This window comes from Sus scrofa, chromosome 15 (assembly GCF_054392235.1).
Source record: "Sus scrofa isolate SSC_HxYL_T2T_F1_AM1 chromosome 15, Sscrofa_HxYL_maternal_Yorkshire_Landrace_v2.0, whole genome shotgun sequence".
Lineage (NCBI taxonomy): Eukaryota > Metazoa > Chordata > Mammalia > Artiodactyla > Suidae > Sus > Sus scrofa.
Genome location: NC_139397.1, coordinates 79,462,273 through 79,485,378, shown reverse-complemented (window position 1 = coordinate 79,485,378; position 23,106 = coordinate 79,462,273). Strand labels below are relative to the sequence as shown.

At 38.0% G+C, this 23,106-nt stretch overlaps 1 protein-coding gene across 5 annotated transcripts in view; it reads left to right on the top strand.

Moving 5' to 3' along the window:
* CCDC148 (coiled-coil domain containing 148) overlaps positions 1-23,106 on the top strand; it is a 370,013-nt gene that overhangs the window by 195,793 nt on the left and 151,114 nt on the right. For all 5 annotated transcript variants that reach the window (XR_014830487.1, XR_014830488.1, XR_014830489.1 and 2 more), the window contains one exon: positions 7,440-7,558. Coding sequence is in view for 2 of the 5 variants with exons in the window: in XM_021076459.2 (XP_020932118.1) it covers positions 7,440-7,558 (119 nt within the window). In the remaining 3 variants the exon portion in view is untranslated. The remainder of the gene's footprint in view (positions 1-7,439; positions 7,559-23,106) is intronic.

The following is a 23,106-nucleotide window of genomic DNA, read 5'->3' as shown; positions in this document are numbered from 1 at the left end:
AAAAAAGATATAAAATGCAAGGAATTAGCTAAGTAAATTAGAATCTAGAAAATGGAGTAACAATTTCTTTATCTCAGTGGTTTATAAGGAAAGGAACTGGATGTTTTGTACTTCCTATTTGATATATTTTGTGTATCTGGTTAAGAATTATGACCTCCCCCTGAGTAAGTCATTAAAACCTATGGAATAATGACCTAGGAGTAAAGTACAGAGGTCTGTTTGTTCAAAGATGCAACAACGCATAGGTTGCTTGAAATCAGAGACCAAACTGTCTTCCTACTATAATGCTTTAGCCTTAACTTTCTGGTTTCTATGTGTAGACAAGAGATTCTTATTTCATACTGAATTATATATAATTCTTGGACTGAAGGAGTAAAAGAAATATAATTTAATGGTTATGGATATTAGTCTAAATTTTTAAAAATTAAACTCTCATGTACCATAATACCATAAACATGTTTATTCGGTTTTTTGTTTTGTTTTGTTTTAATTTTCATTTTTTTTTTCTTTTTAGGGCCACACCCGTGGCATATAGAAGTTCCCAGGCTAGTGGGTGAATCTGAGCTGTAGCTGCCAGCTTACACCACAGCCACAGCAACATGAGATCTGAGCTGCGTCTGCAACCTACACCACAGTTCACAGCAATGCCAGATCCCTGACCCACTGAGTGAGGCCAGGGATCGAACCTCTGTTCTTATGGATACTAGCCGATATGTTTCCGCTGTGCCATGATAGGAACTCCCTATTAGTGGAGTTTTTAATAGGAAACAAATTGTTTGAAAGATTACAAAAGTAAGGTGGGGCATAAAAATGATCCTCAGCCCTCTGAAAAGATAGCATAGCATTACTTTGGCTCATAAATCCATAAAGAGAATAGTTTCTTCAGTTTGTTTATACTTTTGCTAGCTTAACTTTACCAAAATGAACAAAACATGGGGTTATGAAAGAGGACTGTCCAATATGAATCACAGATAACAAGAGGAGGTAGAGGATAATGAGGACCCATTTTGGTTTTCAGAAAAGCAAGCTTCATCTAGAAACCTCATCTGGAAGTTAAGATATAAGCTTTAAACTTTATTTATTTATTTTTTGGCTGCACCTACAGTGTAGGGAGGTTCCCGGGCCAGGGATCAAACCTGGAAGCAGCAACCCAAGCCACTACAGATAATGCCAGATCCTTAACCCACTAAACCACAAGAGAACTCCAAGAGACAAGCTTTAAATTCAACTCTTATCATGTATAGGAACGTGCTGGTTACCCTATCAGTGGAATGTTATAAACATCCCTCAAAAAAATCTAAAAAGTAGTGTGTTTAAAATCTGTCTCATCGCATGTCCCAAAGGGCTAGTTAAATACACTGAATCTTAACTTTAGTTTGAAGCTTGCAAAGACAATATTTTATGGCACACACTCCCTGCTCTCATTGATTGATGCAAAGCGAATGGAACTGTCCTTAGGGGAGTGCTTAGTTCAGACTTAACCATCCTGCAAATAAAACTGCTGGCCTGATTCCCATCTACAACTTTGTTATTCTCAGACAAGCTACCAGAAAATGCTTCCACTCACCTAATGATGATCACTTAAGCCCTATTGTGTGTCGGACATGATACAACCTACTAGGGATTCGAAGAGGAATAATGCAGATCAATACAGAAGTGCTACACTGAGGATACATAAATAGTGCCTTAGAAGGTACACCTAACTATATCTGGAGAGAGGGAGAAGGGGAAGGCTGAGAAGGCAATGCTAAAACTGAGCCTTAAATACGGGACAGGTGGTATTTAGCAGGCAACAAAGGCTGGGCAGAGCATGCCTGCCAAGGAGTAAATGCCCAAATGTATTAGTAACAATCCAGTGACAGGCCCTCCTGAAAAAGAATTAAGGAATACAAGGCAGAACAATGAAGGGAGGGTAATAAACTTTAATTAAGGAGCTAATATTTTTCCCAAGAGAGTTTAGAGGAAGATTCAAGGAGACGATATTGGTTTGGTCTTAATGGCAGAGTAAGATTGACAAGTGGAAGAGGAAAATGAAGTCATGCTGGTTGGGAAAACTGCAAAAGGCAGATAAACATGAAAGCGCATGACCACCTGCTCTCTTCTGTTGACATTTGTACAGATCTCATCCAGTCCTCTGGCTTCAAATACCATTTTCAATAGTTATCTCCTTAATTTAGACCTCCAGCCCTGAATTCTCTATCAAGCCACCCATCTGTACCTCCAGATGTTTATTTAGAATCTCTACTTAAATGTCTTAACAGTCATATCAATTGCTTAATATTTGATACAGAGTTCCTATCTTTTCCCAAACCTGTTATTCTTCCAATTTCCCATCTCAGTTATTGGTACCATCATCTATCCAGTTGCTCTAGCAAAAACCTAGGACTTATCCTTGATTCCTTTTTCCTTCCACCTCCATATTCTAATCTTTCAATGAGTGTCCCACTCCACTCAAAAGCACATCTCATTTCTGAATACTTAGTTTCCCAAATCAAAGTGCTCATTTTTGCCTTATTCTATTTGGTCTCCTTGTTTCTCCTTTGCTCCTCTACTATCCATTCTTCACTTAATAGCCCAAGCTCTTTTTTTTTTTTTTTTTTTTTTTTTTTTTGATTTAGAGTTCCTTAGTGGTTTGTGGTTAAGAATCAGTGCTTTTACCTCTGGGGCCAGAGTTCAATCCCTGATCTGGGAACCGAGAACTCACATCAAGCCACTGCATGCTGCTACCAAAAAAAAAAAAAAAAAAAGTTTACGGAGTTCCCGCTGTGGTGTAATGGGATCAGTGGTGTCTCTGCAGCACCAAGGATACAGGTTCAGTCCCCAGCCTGGCACAGTGGTTTAAGGATCAGGCACTGCAGCTGTCACATAGCTCAAAACTGTGGCTCAGACCTGATCCCTGGCACAGGAACTCCATATGCCTCCGGGCTGCCAAAAAAAAAGAAAAGAAAAAATTTAAGTCTCATCCTATCACTCCTTGCTTTAAACCCTTCAATGACTTTTCCTTGTTTCTAGAACTAAATCCTGACCTAATCATCTAGCCCCCATCTAGCTTACCAAACTCATCTCCAGTCTTAACTCACATCACCTGCTCCAGGCTGCACTGGCTTCTTCCCAACTCTGAGCATGTTCAAGGTAAGGTCTGCCCCACTCAACACCATTGTACCTAAAGCTCGAACTTTCTGCATGGACCTCCCTCATCTTTTCCTGTGGTTGTCTCATTCTCATCTTTCAATTTTTAATCCAAATGTCATTTAAAAATATGCTTTCTGGAGTTCCCGTCGTGGCGCAGTGGTTAACGAATCCGACTAGGAACCATGAGGTTGCGGGTTCGGTCCCTGCCCTTGCTCAGTGGGTTAAGGATCCGGCGTTGCCGTGAGCTGTGGTGTAGATTGCAGATGCGGCTCGGATCCCGCGTTGCTGTGGCTCTGGTGTAGGCCGGTGGCTACAGCTCTGATTCATCCCCTAGCCTGGGAACCTCCATATGCCGCGGGAGCGGCCCAAGAAACAGCAACAACAACAAAAGACAAAAGACAAAAAAAAAAAAAAAATGCTTTCTAATAGTGCTACTCAAATTTTCCTAAATCATCACCATACTTATTTCCTTAGAATTTAACATGTGATATTCATTCATATACTGATTATCTCTCACTCCTAGAATCTCCCAGCACCATGAGGCAAAGGCCTTATTTCTCATATTATTTCACCATATCCCAGGAATATAGCACGGTATATGGCTTAAAGCTGATGCTCAATAACTACTTTTTAATCAAATGAATACCAATGTCAGTAGTTCCTTAAGGCTATAGATGAGAGTTGAAGAAATCAAATGCACAGAGACATTAGGTGAAATAAGGATTGAATTTGGTTTGATCATTGGGTAGTCACTGGTAAGAGTAGTGAACTAGAGTGGAGGCAGAGTAGGAATGCCATGGGTGAGAGGTAATATAGGAGATGTGAAACGGGAGAACAGTAAATATTCTTGACTGAAAGAGAACAATGAAGTGTGGTGCTACAGTCTTGGAGGCCCAAAGAGAATTCTTTAAAATTTTGCTAATGGATGAGATTTGTGTAGGAAAATGTGCATGTGAGGAGAAGGAAGCAGCAAAGGCTGATGGTACCAGGAAAAGAAGGGTAGGTGATGGAATATGGTTATGGAGAAGGAATTGGGGGATAGGACCTGGAGCCTAGGTGAGGAGTACGTCTTGGAGGAAGGAAAGACACCTTTTCCTCTGAGGTGCAGGACATCAAGGAAGCTATCTTTTAGGATCTCCATTTCTTCTGATAAAAGCAAATAAGTAGAGGCAGGCATGGAGCTTAACATAGTGAACAGGTTTTGGAATACCACCATGAGCAATTGAGAGGCACTGACTAGGAATTCAAGAAAGGAATGCTGATTGTCAATAAAGATTCAGCTGGAACCATCAGCTTGGTACCAGTGTCTGCATTTGGGTAATTCATTCACCCATCACTTTTATTAAGTATATTCTATGTTCTACACACATTAGTTGCTATCAGAAGTTGCCAAGATAAATAAATTACAGTTTCTGTGATCTAGTGGGAGAGTGGGGTAATTAGCAAAGCCTCCTGGTGAGGGCTATACTAGAAGAATAATAGTATATGACTGGAACACAGAGGATGATGGGGAAGGGGTCATAGGTTCTGGTCATAAGATCAATGGCTATAATTGATGCTTTCAGAATTGGAGCCATTCTCCATGATGGTAGAATCCTGGAGGAGGAGATGGCTCACTGGAATGGAGGAAATCATGGGGCTGTGAGTTAGCAGTTTGGAGGGGCTTCAGACTACAGTTGCCTAGGACAGTGGAAGGAGTTGTTCTGGACAAGTGCTGTATGGCTGGGACTCACATATATGAATTCTCAATGAATATTGAGAGTGACCTGGAAGTCCACACATCCCAGTGCTCATGACAGGTAGAGGGTGATATAGCCACATGGAGTAAACAACAGGAGAAGAAGGCATTGAACAGGAGAAGGAGAGCATCATGGCCTCAAAATAGCCATTAACAAGGAGGAAAATGCCTGAACCATTCCCCAGCTTCCTGGCACATGGGGCATCAAAAGAAAAGCATCCTTCACTCTGAAGAATTTCAGTCCAAATGGTGAAGAGGGAGAAAGATAAAGAGAGAGAGAGAGAGGGAAAAGGAGGGAGAGGAAAGGAGAGGGAGGGAGAGAGAGGGAGAGAGCGCGAGGTATTGATTGATTCTTGTGCCATGGCAATAGCTGAGGATGACAGAGTCAAAGATGGAGATAAGTGGTTCTGAGATGCCAAAAAGCCTCGGGTGTGACATAGTTTTAGGGCCTGTACAGGTATCAGTGATTTGAGGATACCAGTAACCTGGGATTGGTCCACTTGTAGTCAAGGGATTGTCAGCAGACAGACCACTGACTTCTCTCCAAGGTCACTGCAGGGAGTAAGCAACATTATTGGTCTATTGGAACCTAGAGAAAAATGTCCTTTAATCCAGTCTTTTCTTTTTCAAACTTTAGTCTTAAAGTATCTTTTTCCCCCTCTCATTATGAAAGAAATACATATTCATTGCAAAAAATCAGGTAGCACAGAAAAGCACAAAGAATAAAATAAAGATCACTTATAAACCCAGAGGCAGATAATATAATGGTGTTAACATCTCCTTACCTGGCACTAATAGAATGCCCTGGCATTTATTCGTTAGGACTCTGAAATAGCAGTCAGTGTTTCCTTTTTCTCCCTTTCCTAGCCTCTCTTTCATCTTCCATCTTTGGTGCCACTCCCTTTCTAGCTTTATCTCTGCTTTCCCTAGATTCAGATCTCAGCCATCTCTGGAAGGGAATTACTTTACCTTGGACTCATCCAGTTAAGCACTGAATGGATGTCACTATTGTGGCTTCTAGTATGGCAGACCCTGCTGCAGAGTTGCTGTGGCCATGGCTGTGGTGCTTGGGCTGTCTGTTTTGGTTCTCCCAGGATTCAGAGACCCTGTTGCTGTGCAAGTCTGGAAAAAATTTAGCTTTTCATATTCCCTTCTCAAAAGAGAGAATGCAGAGTTCTTGATGTAGCTCAGCAGGTTAAGAACATGACATTGTGTCCATGAGGATGCGGGTTCAATCCCTAGCCTCACTCAGTGGGTTAAGAATCTGAGGTTGCTATGGCTGAGACATAGGTCAGTGACTACAGCTCTGATTCAACCCCTAGCCTGGGAACTTCCATGTGCCTCGGGTGTGGCCATAAAAAGAAAATTAAGGGAGTTCCCATTGTGGCTCAGTGGTAATGAACTAACTAGTATCCATGAGAATGCAGGTTTGATCCCTGGCCTCACTCAGTGGATTAAAGGATCCAACTTTGCTGTGAGCTTTGGTGTAGGTCACAGATGTAGCTTAGATCTGGCATTGCTGTGGCTGTATAGGCCAGCATCCACAACTCCAATTCGACCCCTAGGCCAGGAACTTCCATATGCCTTAAGTGCAGCCCTACAAAAGCAAAAAAAAAAAGAAAAAAGAAAAAAGAAAGAAAGAGGAAGGGAGAGAGAGAAAATGCCATCTTGGGGATGAGACTAACACCCTCCCACCACAGCCCCTCTGCTGGAAGTCACTCACTACCATTCAGCATTGAGGTGCTGTTCCTTACCAGCAAGAGCCAGTCTCTAGACCCAGCCACAAAATGGCAGGCCAGAATGGTCAAATGGCTCTGTCAATTAAACATGAACTTCAACTGCCTCATCACTAGGGGAACCCTGAATAATGGTTTCAGCCCCCTGAACATAGCTTATGTGTGCCTCAGGTTTTCCTGTTCTGCCTCCATTTCCAGAGAAGGGAAGTAAAACATACTTAGTGAGAACACTGCTTTTGTTTTTGAGCTTGATAAATTTATCCTTCATGTTACCACATAAGTCAGAACTACTATTTATCATAACCTTGCTAATTTTTTCTTTTCCTCCTTCCTCCCACCTATCTCCTGTCATTTCCCTAGAAGCAGAAAGCTTTCAACATCCTGCTGTCCATTAGCATAAATAAACTCATGCTTTTAAAATAAAAATAGGTTTAATGCTATATTTGTTAAAGACTACATTACCATAAGAGGATAAAAATATTCTTGAGTAACAGGTAGATCATATACTTTAGAGACAATAACATGCTTTTATTGTGGTTCCCTGAAAGTTGATTATTTTAGCCATAGATTAAAACTCTAGGTCTCAGCACAAGTTACATTTCCACTTTAGAAATTGTTATACTGTGCAGTTTCTCAGGACATGTACTTTCATGTTTTAATTTATTTTTTCTGTTGTCAGTATATTGTATGCAGATCTAAGAGACCAAAAAGACGAGGTGCCATTCAAATTCAGTCTTTGCTAAGTGAACCAGTGGATAATATTGTTATACCTTTGTTCCTTGTTTTTCTATATCTGCTGTTAATTTAAATTTTATGTAATATTTATACCATAGATAAGACAATACTGGGCTAAAAAAGAACAGAAATGGCAAGAAATGGAAATGAGAGATCTTCAGCGTCTTGAAGAACTGAAGAAATTAATGGCTGAACAGTCAGTAAAAGACAGAGAAAGGTAAAGAAAAATTTAAATTGTGTGGTAATGAAGGTCTTCCATAATGTGTTAGGTGAATGGAATCTTCTGTAATGTGTTAGCATAAATATCAGAGGGCATTTCTCTATATGTAATGTGTCCTTGCAAGAGTTATATTCACAAATGGATAGAATAATGTAATGTTTTTTTAAACTCTCATATTCATATATGACTCTCTAGTTTTTCATTTTGTTTCTTAGATAGCTTCCTAGTTAATATCCTCACAGAGGATTTTATAGTGTTTGATTGCCTACCGTGTACATGTAATAATTCTGGCTTCTGATATGACTTAATATTTTGACCCAGAAGGAGGAAACCATTATTCGGATAAAAAGGGAGACCCATTTACAAAGACCGAGGCTGAGAATACATGATTATACCGTGCAGTATGGTATTCATTCTAGTATACTTCAGATGTACCTGATATAGGAAAAACCCTGAATTCCCTAGAATGATGTGATTTTAGAGCTGAAAAGGACATTTGAGATCAGCTAACCCAGTTTCCTCATTTTATGAATGAATGCCCTAAAAAATTAAAATTATTTTTCCCAAGGTTACTATATCAATCAGGGTCAGTGAGGAGATGGAGACAATGTAGTAATTTGAATAGGGAAAGTTTAAGATAAAGAATTATTAATTCTAGGAGTTCCATGTTGTGGCTTAGTTGGTTAAAAACCCAACATAGTGTCTATGAGGATGTGGGTTTGATCCCTGGCCCCGCTCAGTGGGTTAAGGATCTAGTGTCGCTATAAGCTGCAGTGTCAGTCACAGATGCAACTTGGCTCCTGCATTGCTGTGGCTATGGCTTAGGCCTACGGTTGCAGCTCAAATTTGACCCCAAGCCTGGGAACGTCTATATGCTATAGGCGTGGTCCTAAAAAAAAGAAAAAAAACAGAATTATTAATTCTAACAAATTCTGTTTTATTAAGGGATAAAGAGAACTTTAAAGAATACCCCAGGGTTGAAGGAGGGTCCTCATGGAAGAAACAAATTTGGAAGTGGGGCCACCTTCTCTGTTGAGATTCAGACCTCATTGTAGAAGGTATAGCTGTGGCCCATTGCATGGTTCTTGGATGGGCTCATCCAGAATATGTTTCCAGTCACTGAGCAAGCAGGAAACACTCTACTTGGGCACAGGAGGCCAAAGCTGGAAGTCAACCACTGCAATGCTTGCGCTTGGAAGATTTGGTGGGAATCTGACCATGGGAGTGCCTCAGAAATGTGATGGAAAACTGTCCATGGGGTACAATGGAACTCCATGGGCACAGGCACCACTGGGTGTCCCTCACACATCGCTGCTGGCAGCCGCAAAGCAGGAGCGAGAAGGAGTTAACACTGCAGCTAAGAAGGAAGGGCCCTTCCTTCTTCAGCATCCCTCCAGCATCTTTTTCTGACATGGCTAAGCCCTGTACCAGCTGCAAAGCAGAAAGAGTTACAGGGTCCACCTCTATTTTCATGGGGCAGACAATGAAGGCTGTATCTGAAGCCAAGAGACAATGGCATAGTTATCTAGTTTAGCTAGCTCCTGAGTAGATTTTCTCAAATAATAAATTAAAAATAGTTCATCTTGTAACATAAATCACAGTAAGTTTTCTTTACAGCTAGTCAATTAAAAAAAAATGCCCAGAACTCTTTGTACTTTCCACTCAGTTTTGCTGTGAACCTAAAACTGCTCTAAAAAATGAAGTCTACTAAACTAATAAAAATTGCATTGTAGACTGATACATAACTTAGGACGACATAACCGTTTTCTATAACAAGATTTACTTATATCAAGGAAGCTTCCTTTGTGACCCACAGGAGTTATTTCAAACTCCAGTCACCAAGCTTGCAGAGTAAATCAGGGATTTCACACAGACAAGGCAATTCCCAATGGCTTTCTTGGTAAAATTCATATGATTTTACCAAGAAAAATCAGGTATCACTGGATTTATAATTGCGTTTAATCGCTTATGAAGAAAACCAAGAATATAGCAAAGCTAGAGCTCAAGGCTAAGAGGTGAAACAATCAATGAGAAATCAGTTAAACAATCCAAGATATAAGAGAATACCAGAAGGCCATGAATACCAGAATACCAGGCCATGGGGCAGAAACCCACAAGCAGCTAAATACTAAAGGTAAGGCAAAGGTGGAGGTCAAAAGGCTTGTTTTAGAGTCTGAAACTATCCTGGGGAAACAAAAGAGAGTCACAGGAATTAAAAGGGGTGGGAAAAAGGAACAGAAGTGAAGTACCAGCATCTAGGAGACGTACTTCTAGTGGAATCTCCCTCATAGCCAGAAAGTTTCTTGGCTTACCAAGCCATTTCAGCCTGTTGCTTCTTCTTGCAATAATTATAAAGGTTGGCTGACTGAGAAATCCAGTTGAAAAGAAGAAAAAGAAAATGAGATTGGCCTGCATTACATAACAGGAGAAAAAAATAGGTACCACATAGTAAAACGTATACTAAGAACTAGAAATTGGGAGGTGAGGGTTTCAGAATTAAATCTTCTCTGAATAGTGTATGACCTGGGGAAAGTCATTCATTTAACCTCTACATGGCTCTGTTTTGTCCTTTGTAAAATTAACTGGATAACCTCTGAGATAAAAGCTATCTATCAGCTTTTGAAGATCTATAATCAGTATATTCAACTCATGTGAAATGTTGTAGATTCAGATAATTATGAATCTAGTCCTTGCATGCCAATGGAAATCAGTGAGGAAGGTCACTAAAATATCCAGGTAATGTATCAGAAAATAATTCTCAGAAAATTTTGGATGATATTGTAGATAAAATCATAGCTCTCAATTTGAGATTTAGAGAGAGAATTTAACATGTAGAAAGTGCTGGTAGCTTCTGCTTCTGACAATAACCAGATGTATTCTTTTGTAAGTATCTCGATGTTAAGAAATGTGGTTGATTGGTTAAAACATTTTCCTCTACTACTGAAATACAATTCACAAATCTCATGTTTGATATTTTAACTGTAGGCACATTTTTCTCCTGTCAGAATGAGATGGCTTGAAGCAATTTTCAGATCTGTTAAAAAACACAGGTACATGTAGCCTTGAGAGTTTGAAAACTGTTATTTCCTTTTCCTACTTTTTAATTCTAAAGTTAAGTTTCTTGAAAACTATACTCATAAATTAGCACGTATATTAGGTTAAACCATGAGAAAATTCCATTTGAGTTGGTCAAAACTGGTTTAAGTATTGGCAGTTTCATGCAGTTAAACATAATAAAGAGTTACAGAAATTCATTTTATCTATTCATTACATTGCCTGTTTCAGTCTCTTATAAGCTATCCTTTGTCCTCATCATTTTATTTGAAACTATTTTTGCCTAAGTTTCCACTAACCTTCTAATTTCCTAATGCCCTGTTTTCACTTCTCAGTATGCCAGAGAGGTTGCAAGAGAAGGTTCTAGAATCAGGTTGTTAACATTAGTATCCTGGCTCTATCCTATAGCTCTGTGACCATTGGGTAAGTTATTTAGCTTTTCTATATTTCAGTTTCTTCACTTTTGCAATGAAGACATAAATATATCTACTTCATAGGATCGTTGCAAGGATTAAGTGAATTTTGGAGGAACATATTCAGTTTATAGCAACCACTTATATAAAAAAATTATGTGTTTACAAATTACCTATTATTATTTTTGTTTACTCCTCAGAAAAATCCTATGAGGTAGTTTTATTTTTCTCCATTTAAATGTTTTATTGAAGTATAGTTGATTTACAATATTGTGATAATTTCCACTATACAACAAAGTGATTCAGTTATACACATACCCATATTCATACTTTTTCAGATTCTTTTCCTATATAGATTATTACAGAATAGTGGGTAGAATTCCCTGTGCTCTATAGCAGTGTTCCATTGAATATCCATTCCATATACAATAGCGTGCACATGCCATTCCAAGACACCCTATCCATCCTTCCCCACCTACACCTGTACACTTTTGTTACTGTAAGTTTGTTTTCAAAGTCTTTGAGTCTGTTTCTGTTTTGTAAATAAGTTCATTATTAGCTTTTTTTAAAAATATTTCACATATAAGTGCTATCATATGATGTTTGTCTTTCTTGGTCTGACTTATTTCACTTAGCATCCATCCATAGTGCTGCAAATCACATTATTTCATTTTTAATGGCTGAGTAATATTCCACTGTATATATGTAGCATAATTTATTTATCCATTTTTCTGTGGATGGACATATAAGTTGCTTCCATGTCTTGGCTACTGTAAATAGTACTGCAGTGAACATTGGGTTGCATATATCTTTTAAAATTATGGTTTTCTCTGAATAGATGCCCAGGACTGAGATTGCTGGATCATATGATGGTTCTATTTTTTAGTTTTTTGAGGAACTTCCATATTGGTTGTACCAGTTTACATTCCTAACAATGGTGTGAGAAGGTTCTCTTTTATCTGAACCCTTTCCAGCATTTATTGTGTCTAGACTTTTTGATGATGGCCATTCTGAGTGGTGTGAAGTGACACCTCATTGTAATTTTGATTTTCATTTCTCTAATAATTGGCAGTATTAAGCATTTTATCATGTGGTTTTGGCCATATGTATGTTTTTAGAGAAATGTCAATTTAGATCTTATGCCTATTTTTTGATTGAGTTGTTTTTTTTTTTTTTTTTTTTTTTGATATTGGCCTGCCTGCATGAGTTATTAGTATATTTTGGAGATTACTCTCATTGGTTTCTTCACTTGCAAATATTTTCTCACATTTTCTGTGTTATCTTTTCATTTTGTTTATGGTTTCCTTTGCTGCAAATGCTTTTAAGTTTAATTAGGTTCTTTTGGCTTATATTTATTTTCATTACTCTAGGTGGATTTTGCCATAGTTTATGTCAAAGAGTGTTCTGCCTATGTTTTGCTATAAGAGTTCTATAGTATCCAGTCTTACATTTAAGTCTTTAATCCATTTTGAGTTTATTCTTGTATATGGTGTTAGAGAGTGTTCTGATTTCATTCTTTTACATGCAGCTGTCCAGTTTTCCCAGCTCCACTTATTGAAGGGACTCTCTTTTCTCCATTGTATATTCTTGCCTCTTTGTCATAGATTAGTTGACCATAGGTGTGTGGGTTTATTTCTGGGCTTTCTCTCCTGTTCTGTTGATCTATATTTCTGTTTTTTTGTGACAGTATCATACTGTTTTGGTGAATATAGCTTTGTAGTATAGTCTTAAGTCAGGGATCCTGATCCCTACAGTTCCATTTTTCTTTCTCAGGATTGCTTTGGCTATCTGGGAGTCTTTGTGTTTCCATTCAAATTTAAATTTTCTTGTTCCGGTTCTGTGAAAAAATGCCATTGGTAATTTGATAGGGATTACATTAAATCTGTAGATTGCCTTGGGTAGTATAGTCATTTTGATTATATTGATTCTTCCAATCCAGAATATGGTATATCTTTCCATCTGTTTGTGTCCTCTTCCATACCTTTCAACAACATCTTATAGTTTTCAGAGTATAGGTCTTTTGCCTCCTTAGGTAGGTTTATTCCTAGGTATTTTATTCTTATTGATGTGTTGATAAATGGGATTGTTTCCTTAATTTCTCTTTTGGATCTTTTGTTGTTAGTGTTCAGAAATGCAAGACATTTCTGTGTATTATTTTTCTGTCTGTCTGTCTTTTTTTGGCTGCCTCTCAGTGTATGGAAGTTCCTGGGACAGAGATTGAATACAAGCCTCAGCTGAGAGCTACACCACAGCTGTAGCAGTGCCCAATCCTTAACCCTCTATGCGAGGCCAGGGATTGAAACTGCAACCTCAGCAGTGACCCAGGCCACTGTGCCACAGCAGTAATTCTTGTGTATTAATTTTGTATCCTACAACTTTACCGAATTCATTGATGAACTCTAGTAGTTTTCTGATACCATCTCTCAGATTTTCTCTGTATAGTATCATGTCATCTGCAAACAATGACAGTTTTACTTCTTCTTTTACTATTTGGATTCATTTTATTTCTTTTTCTTTGATTGTCATGGCTAAGCTTTCCAAACCATGTTGAATAAAAATGGAAAGAGTGGACATCCTTGTCTTGTTCCTTATCTTAGCAGAAATTCTTTCAGCTTTTCACAGTTGAGGGTGATGTTGGCTGTGGATTTATCATATATGGCTGTTATTATGTTGAGGCAGTTTCCTTCTATGCCGACTTTCTGGAGAGCTTTTATCATAAATGGGTGTTAGATTTTGTCAAAAGCTTTTTCTGCATATGTTGAGATGATCATATGGTTTTTATTCTTCAGTTTGTTAATGTTGTATATCATACTGATTTGCAGATATTGAAAAATCCTTGCATCTCTTATTAACTACTATTTATTGGTTGCTGCTAGCATATAAGGTTTTTGCACCTGTTAGAAAAGGTGCCCCTTTCTGGTGGCAGAGTTCATAGATCTCCTATAGGAAGTAGACAATTTAGGAAAAGACAAGAGTCCCTTTCTGAACCATGGCAAACAGCTTGATGTGTAAAGCCAAAGCTGGATGTCATACTCCATTTATACATCTGGTTGAGCATTACTTTTGCAAAGCACAAACTTCAAATGGTATACCTGCAAATAGACCTACCTAACTCTTTTAAATATTATGTATTATCCATGTGTCTTCTACAATTTAGCCATGTGAGGTTTATTTTTATGAAAGTTATGGGCTAAGTGTCTGACTTTCACATTTTGGTCTAAATTGATAGCAACTATCTCAACACCAATTATTTAATGATTCATCTTTCCCACTGATTTGAAATGCCACCCTTTATTATATATTACACTTCTAATTTTGCTTTTATATCCATATGGACTCTTGATTAGATTGAATAAACCTAATCTATATATATTTTTACATCAATACCATGCTGTTTTCATTATTCTGTTTTGCTATCTGATAGAACAAATGTTCACTCATTGTTCTTTTTAAAAATATATTGTCTACTAAGTCAAATTTCAATTAAAAATCTGTTATTTTTTGCACTGAAATTTTGTGAAGGAGAGAAGAACTATATACCAAATTTAATTTCTAATCTAGGATCATCCTTCCAAAGTAGAACACCAGCTCAAGTCTTCTCTTTGGCTCTTTAGAAGATTCCATAGTTTTGGGATTTTTTTTTCTAGTGAAGATTTGAAAATTATTTTGGAATAAGTAGAAATGAAGAAGCCCATTGTAAATTTTATTTAGTCCCTATGTAAGAAAAAGTATCTGAACTAGGAAGTGGCTGTGGGCATTTAGAGATGACAGATGCTTATGAAGTATTCAGATTAGGTAAAATATGATGATTCATTTCACTGAGATGGTGTTTGAGAAAGAAACACGACCTGGAATATGATTGAGCCTTTTCTGTCCTCTTGGGTTGAAAGCTTTTGTTATTTTGTTTTCAATCTCTTTTATTTTCTAATAAATTCATTTGGCTGTAGGTTTTTATTATCTGTATACTTTTGGCCACATTCTACAAGGTTAGAAATATGTTTTTATTATGAAGTTTCTAAATATTTTACATTTCATTGTTAATGTTCTAACAATAAACTGGTAGATATTGGGGCGCTTGCCAAAGACAAGGTTGCTAATAGTTTTCAATTTCTTCTACTTCTTTATTTTCTGTATCTTTTTATAAAAATGTGCAAAAATTCAGCATGATTTATCAAAGTCACTAACATTGCTACTTTTAACATAAAAAAACCTCTTTATTGAAGGATTACATATATCACAACTCTCCATTTTAAGTGTACAATTAAATGATTTTTAGTAAATTCACATAGTTGTACAACCATTGCTATAGTCCAGTTTTGGATCATTTACCTCACCCCCAAAATATTTCTCATGCCCATTTGCATTAATTCCCAATCCCACTGCCAGCCCCAAATGAGCACTGATCTATTTTTGTCTCAATATATTTGCCTTTTCTGGACATTTTATATAAAGATAATGCGTCTGAGTTCTTTCCCTTAGCATAGTGTTTTTGAAGCTCATCCCTATGGTAGCATGTATTATTAATTTTTTTCTTTCTATTGCTGAGTAATATTCTACTTCTGCATTATTTTTTAAGTCTGTTTTACAAGGCAATATAGTTTCTTTTCTTGTTGGTAAAAGAGTAACATTAATGTACATAAGATGGTTAAAAAGGGAAGATTTAAAATTTATATAAAGTGTGGGACTTCCCATAATGGCACAGCAGAAACGAATCTGACTAGCATCCCTGACAACCAGCATCCCTGGCCTCACTCAGTGGGTTAAGGATCCAGTGTTGCTGTGAACTGTGGTATAGGTTGCAGACATGGTTCGGATCTGGCATTGCTGTGGTTGTGCTGTAGGCCTGCAGCTACAGCCCCGATTTGACCCCTATCCTGGGAACTTCCATATGACAAGAGTGTGGCCCTAAAAAGACAAAAAAAAATTGTATGAAGTATTGTCAATTTTATAAAAGACTTTCACTTGTACAAGGTCAAATATTCACACAGATGACCAAATATGTGAAGAACAGTAACCTATCTCAACTTCTTTATGAGCTCCCTTCCTGCAGGGTAGTGAAGAAAAATGGAAACTTTTAAATTAAAAGTATCTCGGGCTCTTTCACTTCAAAATGGTCCATTTCAGATTATCTCTATCTCCTTGAGAGGTTGAGTACAAACTCGGATCTGTGCTGGAGGTCAGGCAGCTACCCCCAGTGGAAGGGTGGGATGGCTGCTCAGCCTTCAGGTTCTGACACTTCTTAAGGTCATCACTATCCTGCACAATTTTGCTTCATCCCTCCATTTCCCCAGGGTACAAGACAGTGCTACCCAGGAGAAATAGTATGTGGATCACATATATAATTTACAATTTTCTACTATCTACATTTAAAGATGTAAAAAGCTATATGACCCCATATGACCCTGCAATCCCACTCTTGGGCATCTATCCGGACAAAACTCTACTTAAAAGAGACACATGCACCTGCATGTTCATTGCAGCACTATTCACAATAGCCAGGACATGGAAACAACCCAAATGTCCATCAACGGATGATTGGATTCTGAAGATGTGGTATATATACACAATGGAATACTACTCAGCCATAAAAAAGAATGACATAATGCCATTTGCAGCAACATGGATGGAACTAGAGACTCTCATACTGAGTGAAATGAGTCGGAAAGACAAAGACGAATACCATATGATATCACTTATAACTGGAATCTAATATCCAGCACAAATGAACATCTCCTTAGAAAAGAAAATCATGGACTTGGAGAATAGACTTGTGGCTGCCCGAGGGAAAAGGGAGGGAGAGGGAGGGATGGGGAGCTTGGGGTTATCAGATACAACTTAGAATAGATTTACAAGGAGATCCTGCTGAGTAGCATTGAGAACTATGTCTAGATACTCATATTGCAACAGAACAAAGGGTGGGGGAAAAAAATGTATACATGTAAGAATAACTTGATCCCTATGCTGTACAGCAGGGAAAAAAAAAGATGTAAAAAGCTGTGGGTAGAATTGACTTTAATAATCTATTATAAACCTGATCTATCCAAAAACATTACCATTTCAATATGTTGTCAATATAAACATTATTAATGACACATTTTACTTATTATTTTCATATGGAATCTTTGAAATCTGTTGTACATCTTACACTTTCAGGAGATTTCAGTTTGGACTAGTCACACTTCAAGGGCAGAAAAACATGTTAGCGGATCCCATATTGGCCAAGGGAGGTGCACAATACAGCTTAGCAGCCTCCTGACAATGGAGGTTTGAGTGGCTGGTCTACCTGCAGATTTGGACACCGTTATAAAATTAATGTCATATTTTATATAAATTTTGAACCCTACTTTTTTCATCAGCTTGCATCTTTCAAGGTCTTCACTGCCCTTTCCAGTTTGTCCTTGCCAGTTTGTCCTTGTTATTGCTTATCTCTAAGAAAAGGGTTTGGTCCTTATGCAATTTCCTGGTAGTATAACTGGACCCACTGAGCCTTGGGATGTGGGCCAGTGTAAATGCTGCAACTGACCACACACCCTGCCGTTGCCTCTGGTCCTGAGGTCCTCTCTTCCGAGGTCTTGCCAGCCCTGATTTTCCCAGCACATGACTTATACTTCTAATAAACCTTGCACAAACCACGGGAAGCAAACTTTTTCTCACGTAATCCCTAAACACCTCCCTTTCCTGCGTCATGCAGGACAGGACACCATGCTAAATGTAGGGTTTCCCTGGGAGGCTTTTTTTTTTTTTTTTTTTTACCAGGTAACTGCAGAACTAGCCCCATATTCTTGGATTCTCCCATAGCTACCTCAGTGTTTCTAATAAGTGCCCATGGTTACAGTTAATTCACTAAAGGGTAGAAAGTGACGGAGCTGGTACCTAAGAACGTCTACTTTTCCTTTCCACACCAGTGGAGTGGCCATAGGGAAACATGATATCCAGGAGAAATAAAATAGATGAGGTTAATATTTGCAAACTGTTGTCTCCATAATATCTATATAAAGAAGAAGGCTGGAAGGAAATCTAATCCTTGATAATAGTTTTTGTCTCTAGGTGATGAAATGGACAGTTTTGAGTTTCTTCTTTATATTTCTGTGTTTTCCAAAATTTCCACAATGAGCATATATTTCTGATAGTAAGGAAAAAACCCACAGTAGTTTTACAAATAATAAATCATACTTTTATTTATTTGTTTACTTTTTGGTCTTTTTAGGGCCACACCCATGGCATAAGGAAGTTCCCAGGCTAGGGGTCAAATTGGAACTGTACCAGCCTACGCCACAGCCACAGCAATGCCAGATCTGAGCTGTGACTGCGACCAACACCAGAGCTCATGGCAATACCAGATCCTTAACCCACTGAGCAAGGCCAGGGATCAGACCTGTGTCCTCACAGATACTAGTCTGGTTCATTACCACTGAACCACAGCGGGAACGCCAAATCATAGTTTTCTGATTTCATCAGTTGTTTGACAGTGGGCTTCAAATTGGTGGGAAAAGTAGGAAGTAATGAGAAACGTGTAAAAGTCTATATACGTATCCAAATATAAGAGTGTAAAATAGAAGATAATCTTTTCAGGTAACTGAAATAGCAGTCTTCAAAATAGACATAAGCATGTACACTTCTCCTTTGTTTTTACCAAAATGTTTATATTTGGTATTATCTGATTTCTCTAATTTTACACTCCAGTTCTTTTTCTAGTTTCCATGCCTCCTTGTCATCTCCTAATCGCTTTTTCCAAAGCCTTCTTTTCCCACCCACTGGTGGAAGCCAAACTTTCTCTCTTCTTTTACAGTGGTGGTTCTTTCTTTCTTTCTTTCTTTCCAGCTGGACTCTGAATGTACAACCTTCCTCCTGTTTCCAACTGGGGCCAAAGGCACAGTCCCCTAGTCTCTGCAACATGTAGCTCTGTAAGCTGTGTTTATGTTTCTTGTGTTTTTGGATAATTTTGAACATATTATCTGCAAGAACCTTCTTTACTTAGCATTTTCTTTTTTTTTTCTTTTTTTCTTTTTCTTTTTCTTTTTTTTTTTTTTTTGGTCTTTCAGGGCCACCCCCTGGGCATATGGAGGTTCCCAGGCTAGGTTTCAAATCGGAGCTGTAGGTGACAGCCTACACCACAGCCACATCAATGCGGGATCCAAGCCATGTCTGTGAACTACACCACAGCTCATGGCAATGTTGGATCCCTAATCCACTGAGCGAGGCCAGGGATTAAACCTCCAACCTCACTGATACTAGTTGGTTTTTTTAACCACTGAGCCATGATGGGAACTCCCATTTACTGAGTATTCTTTATGTTAGATACATACCAGGAGAAGTACAAAGTAAGGGCATTGTAATGGTCATCTCTTCATTTTTTGGTCTTTCCTTAATCACTGCTTCTAATTACCATTGAAAGTTGCAGAGTAACCCGCATGTTCATTGCAGCCCTATTCACAATAGCCAGGACATGGAAACAATCCAGATGTCCATCGACAGATGATTGGATTCGGAAGATGTGGTATATATACACAATGGAATACTACTCAGCCATAAAAAAGGATGACATAATGCCATTTGCAGCAACATGGATGGAACTAGAGAATCTCATCCTGAGTGAAATGAGCCAGAAAGACAAAGGCAAATACCATATGATATCACTTATAACTGGAATCTAATATCCAGCACAAATGAACATCTCCTCAGGAAAGAAAATCATGGACTTGGAGAAGAGACTTGTGGTTGCCTGATGGGAGGGGGAGGAAGTGGGAGGGATCGGGAGCTTGGGCTTATCAGACACAACCTAGAATAGATTTACAAGGAGATCCTGCTGAGTAGCATTGAGAACTATGTCTAGATACTCATATTGCAACAGAAGAAAGGGTGGGGGAAAAACTGTAATTGCAATGTATACATGTAAGGATAACCTGAGCCCCTTGCTGTACAGTGGGAAAATAAAAAGAAAAAAAAAAAAGTTGCAGAGTAAACAAGCAGAAATTAGATCATTCTTCCATGCACGGAGGCCTCTCTCTCCTTGTCATTAAGACATTGTGTAAATCCTTGTTCAAATGTTCGGTCTCTAACTTTTCTGAAGTTTAGCTCACTTGTAGCTAACATATACTCTCCTTCAGTATTTGCCAATGATTGTTTCTTTAAGAATGGATGTAAACTGTGGCCTTTCACATATGTCCATTAATGTTTCTTTTAATTTAATAAATAGCCTTCCTTTTCCATTTGTCCCCCTTGTAATAATTTCAATGTATTAAAATATTTTGTTTTAATTTTTCATTTATAATGATTTTTATTTTTTGCATTGTAGCTTGTTTACAGTGTTCTGTCAATTTTCTACTGTACCGCAAGGTGACCCAGTTACACATACATGTATATGTTCTTTTTTCTCACATTATCATGCTCCGTCATAAGTGACTAGACATAGTTCCCAGTGCTATAGAACAGGATCTCATTGCTTATCCACTCCAAAGGCAAGAGTTTGCATCTTTTAACCCCAGGCTTCCAGTCCATCCTTCCCCCCTTTGGCAACCACAAGTCTGTTCTCCAAGTCCATGCATTTCTTTTCTGTGGTAAGGTTCATTTGTGCCCTATATTAGATTCCAAATACAAATGATATCATATGGTATTTGTCTTTCTGACTGATGTCACTTAGTATGAGATTCTCTGGTTCCATCCATGTTTCTGCAAATGGCATTATTTTGTTCTTTTTTATGGCTGAATAGTATTCCATTGTGTATATGTACCACATCTTAATCCAATCACCTGTTGATGGACATTTAAGTTGTTTCCATGTCTTGGCTATTGTGAATAGTGCTGCAATGAACATGTGGGTACATGTGTCTTTTTCAAAGAAAGTTTTGTCCAGATATATGCCCAAGACTGGGATTGCTAGGTCATATGGTAGTTCTACGTATAGTTTTCTAAGGTACCTCCATACTGTTCTCCATAGTGGTTGTACCAGTTTACATTCCCACCAACAGTGCAAGAAGGTTCCCTTTTCTCCACACCTGCTCAAGCATTTGTTATTTGTGGACTTATTAATGATGGCCATTCTGACTGGTGTGAGGTGGTACCTCATGGTAGTTTTGATTTGCATTTCTCTAATAATCAGTGATGTTGAGCATTTTTTCATGTGCTTGTTGACCATCTGTATATCTTCCTTGGAGAAATGTCTGTTCAGGTCTTTTGCCCATTTTTCCATTGGGTTGTTGGCTTTTTTTGCTGTTGAGTTGTATAAGGTGCTTGTATATTTTAGAGATTAAGCCTTTGTCAGTTGCATGATTTGAAACTATTTTCTTCCATTCTGTAAGTTGTCTTTTTTTTTTTTATGGTTTCCTTTGCTATGCAAAAGCTTGTCAGTTTGATTAGGTCCCATTGGTTCATTTTTGCTTTTATTTCTGTTGCTTTGGGAGACTGACCTGAGAAAACATTTGTAAGATTGATATTAGAGAATGTTTTGCCAATGTTCTCTTCTAGGAGTTTGATGATGTCTTGTTTTGCATTTAAGTCTTTCAGCCATTTGGAGTTTATTTTTGTGCATGGTGTAAGGGTGTGTTCTAGTTTCATTGATTTACATGTAGCTGTACAGTTTTCCCAGTACCACTTACTGAAAAGACTGTGTTTTTCCCATTTTATATTCTTGCTTCCTTTGTCAAAGATTAATTTGCCATAGTTGTATGGGTTTTTTCTGGGTTCTCTATTCTGTTCCATTGGTGTATATGTCTGTTTTGGTACCAGTACCACACTGTCTTGATTACTGTGGCTCTGTAATATTGCCTAAAGTCTGGGAGAGTTATGTCTCCTGCTTGGTTTTTGTTCCTTAGGATTGCTTTGGCAATTCTGGGTCTTTTATGGTTCCATATACATTTTTGGATTGTTTGTTTTAGTTCTGTGAAAACCGACATGGGTAATTCGGTAGGGATTGTATTGAATCCATAGATCGCTTTGGGTAGTGTGGCCATTTTTACAATATTAATTCTTCCAATCCAGGAGTGTGAAATATCTTTCCATTTCTTTATATCTTCTTTAATTTCCTTGATTAATGTTTTATATGTCTCAGCATCTAAGTCTTTCACCTCCTTGGTCAGGCGTATTCCCAGGTATTTGATTTTTTGGGGTGCATTTTTAAAGGTATTGTATTTTTGTACTCCTTTTCTAATATTTCATTGTTAGTATACAGAAATGCAACTGATTTCTGTGTACTAACCAAATGTTAATCTTATATCCTGCTACTTTGCTGAATTTGTTGATCAGTTCAAGTAATTTTTGGGTGGAGTCCTTAGGGTTTTCTATATATAGTATTATGTCATCTGCATACAGTGACAATTTTACCTCTTCTCTTCCAATTTGGATACCTTTTATTTCTTTTGTTTGTCTGATTGCTGTGGGTAGGACTTCCAATACTCTGTTGAATAACAGTGGTGAGTGTGGACATCCTTGTCTTATTCCAGATTTTTAGTGGAAAGACTTTCAGATTTTCTCCATTGAGTATTATATTTGCTGTGCATTTGTCAAGGTATTTTCCCTCTATACCCACTTTGGTAAGAGTTTTTATCATGAATGGATGTTGGACTTTGTCAAATGCTTTTTCTGCATCTATTGAGATGATCATGTGGTATTTGACTTTTCTTTTGTTAATGTGGTGTATGACATTGATTTATGTGCATATGTTGAGCCATTCTTGTGAACTTGGGATGAATCCCACCTGGTCATGGTTTGTGATCTTTTTTATATGTTGTTGGATTCAGTTGGCTAAGATTTTGTTGAGAATTTTTGCTTCCATATTCATCAAAGATATTGGCCTATAGTTTTCTTTTTTGTTGGTATCTTTGTCTGGTTTTGGTATTGGGGTGATGGAGGCTTTATAGACTGTCTTTGGGAGTGTTCCTTCTTCTTCAATCTTTTGGAAAATTTGCTTAAGGAATATGGGTATAAGTTCCTCTTTGTATGTTTGGTAGAATTTGCCTATGAAGCCATCTGGTCCTGGACTTTTATTTGTAGGAGGTGCTTTTATGACATATTCAATTTTGTTTCTAGTGATCAGTCTGTTCAGTTGGTCTGTTTCTTCTTGATTCAGTTTTGGCCAGCTGT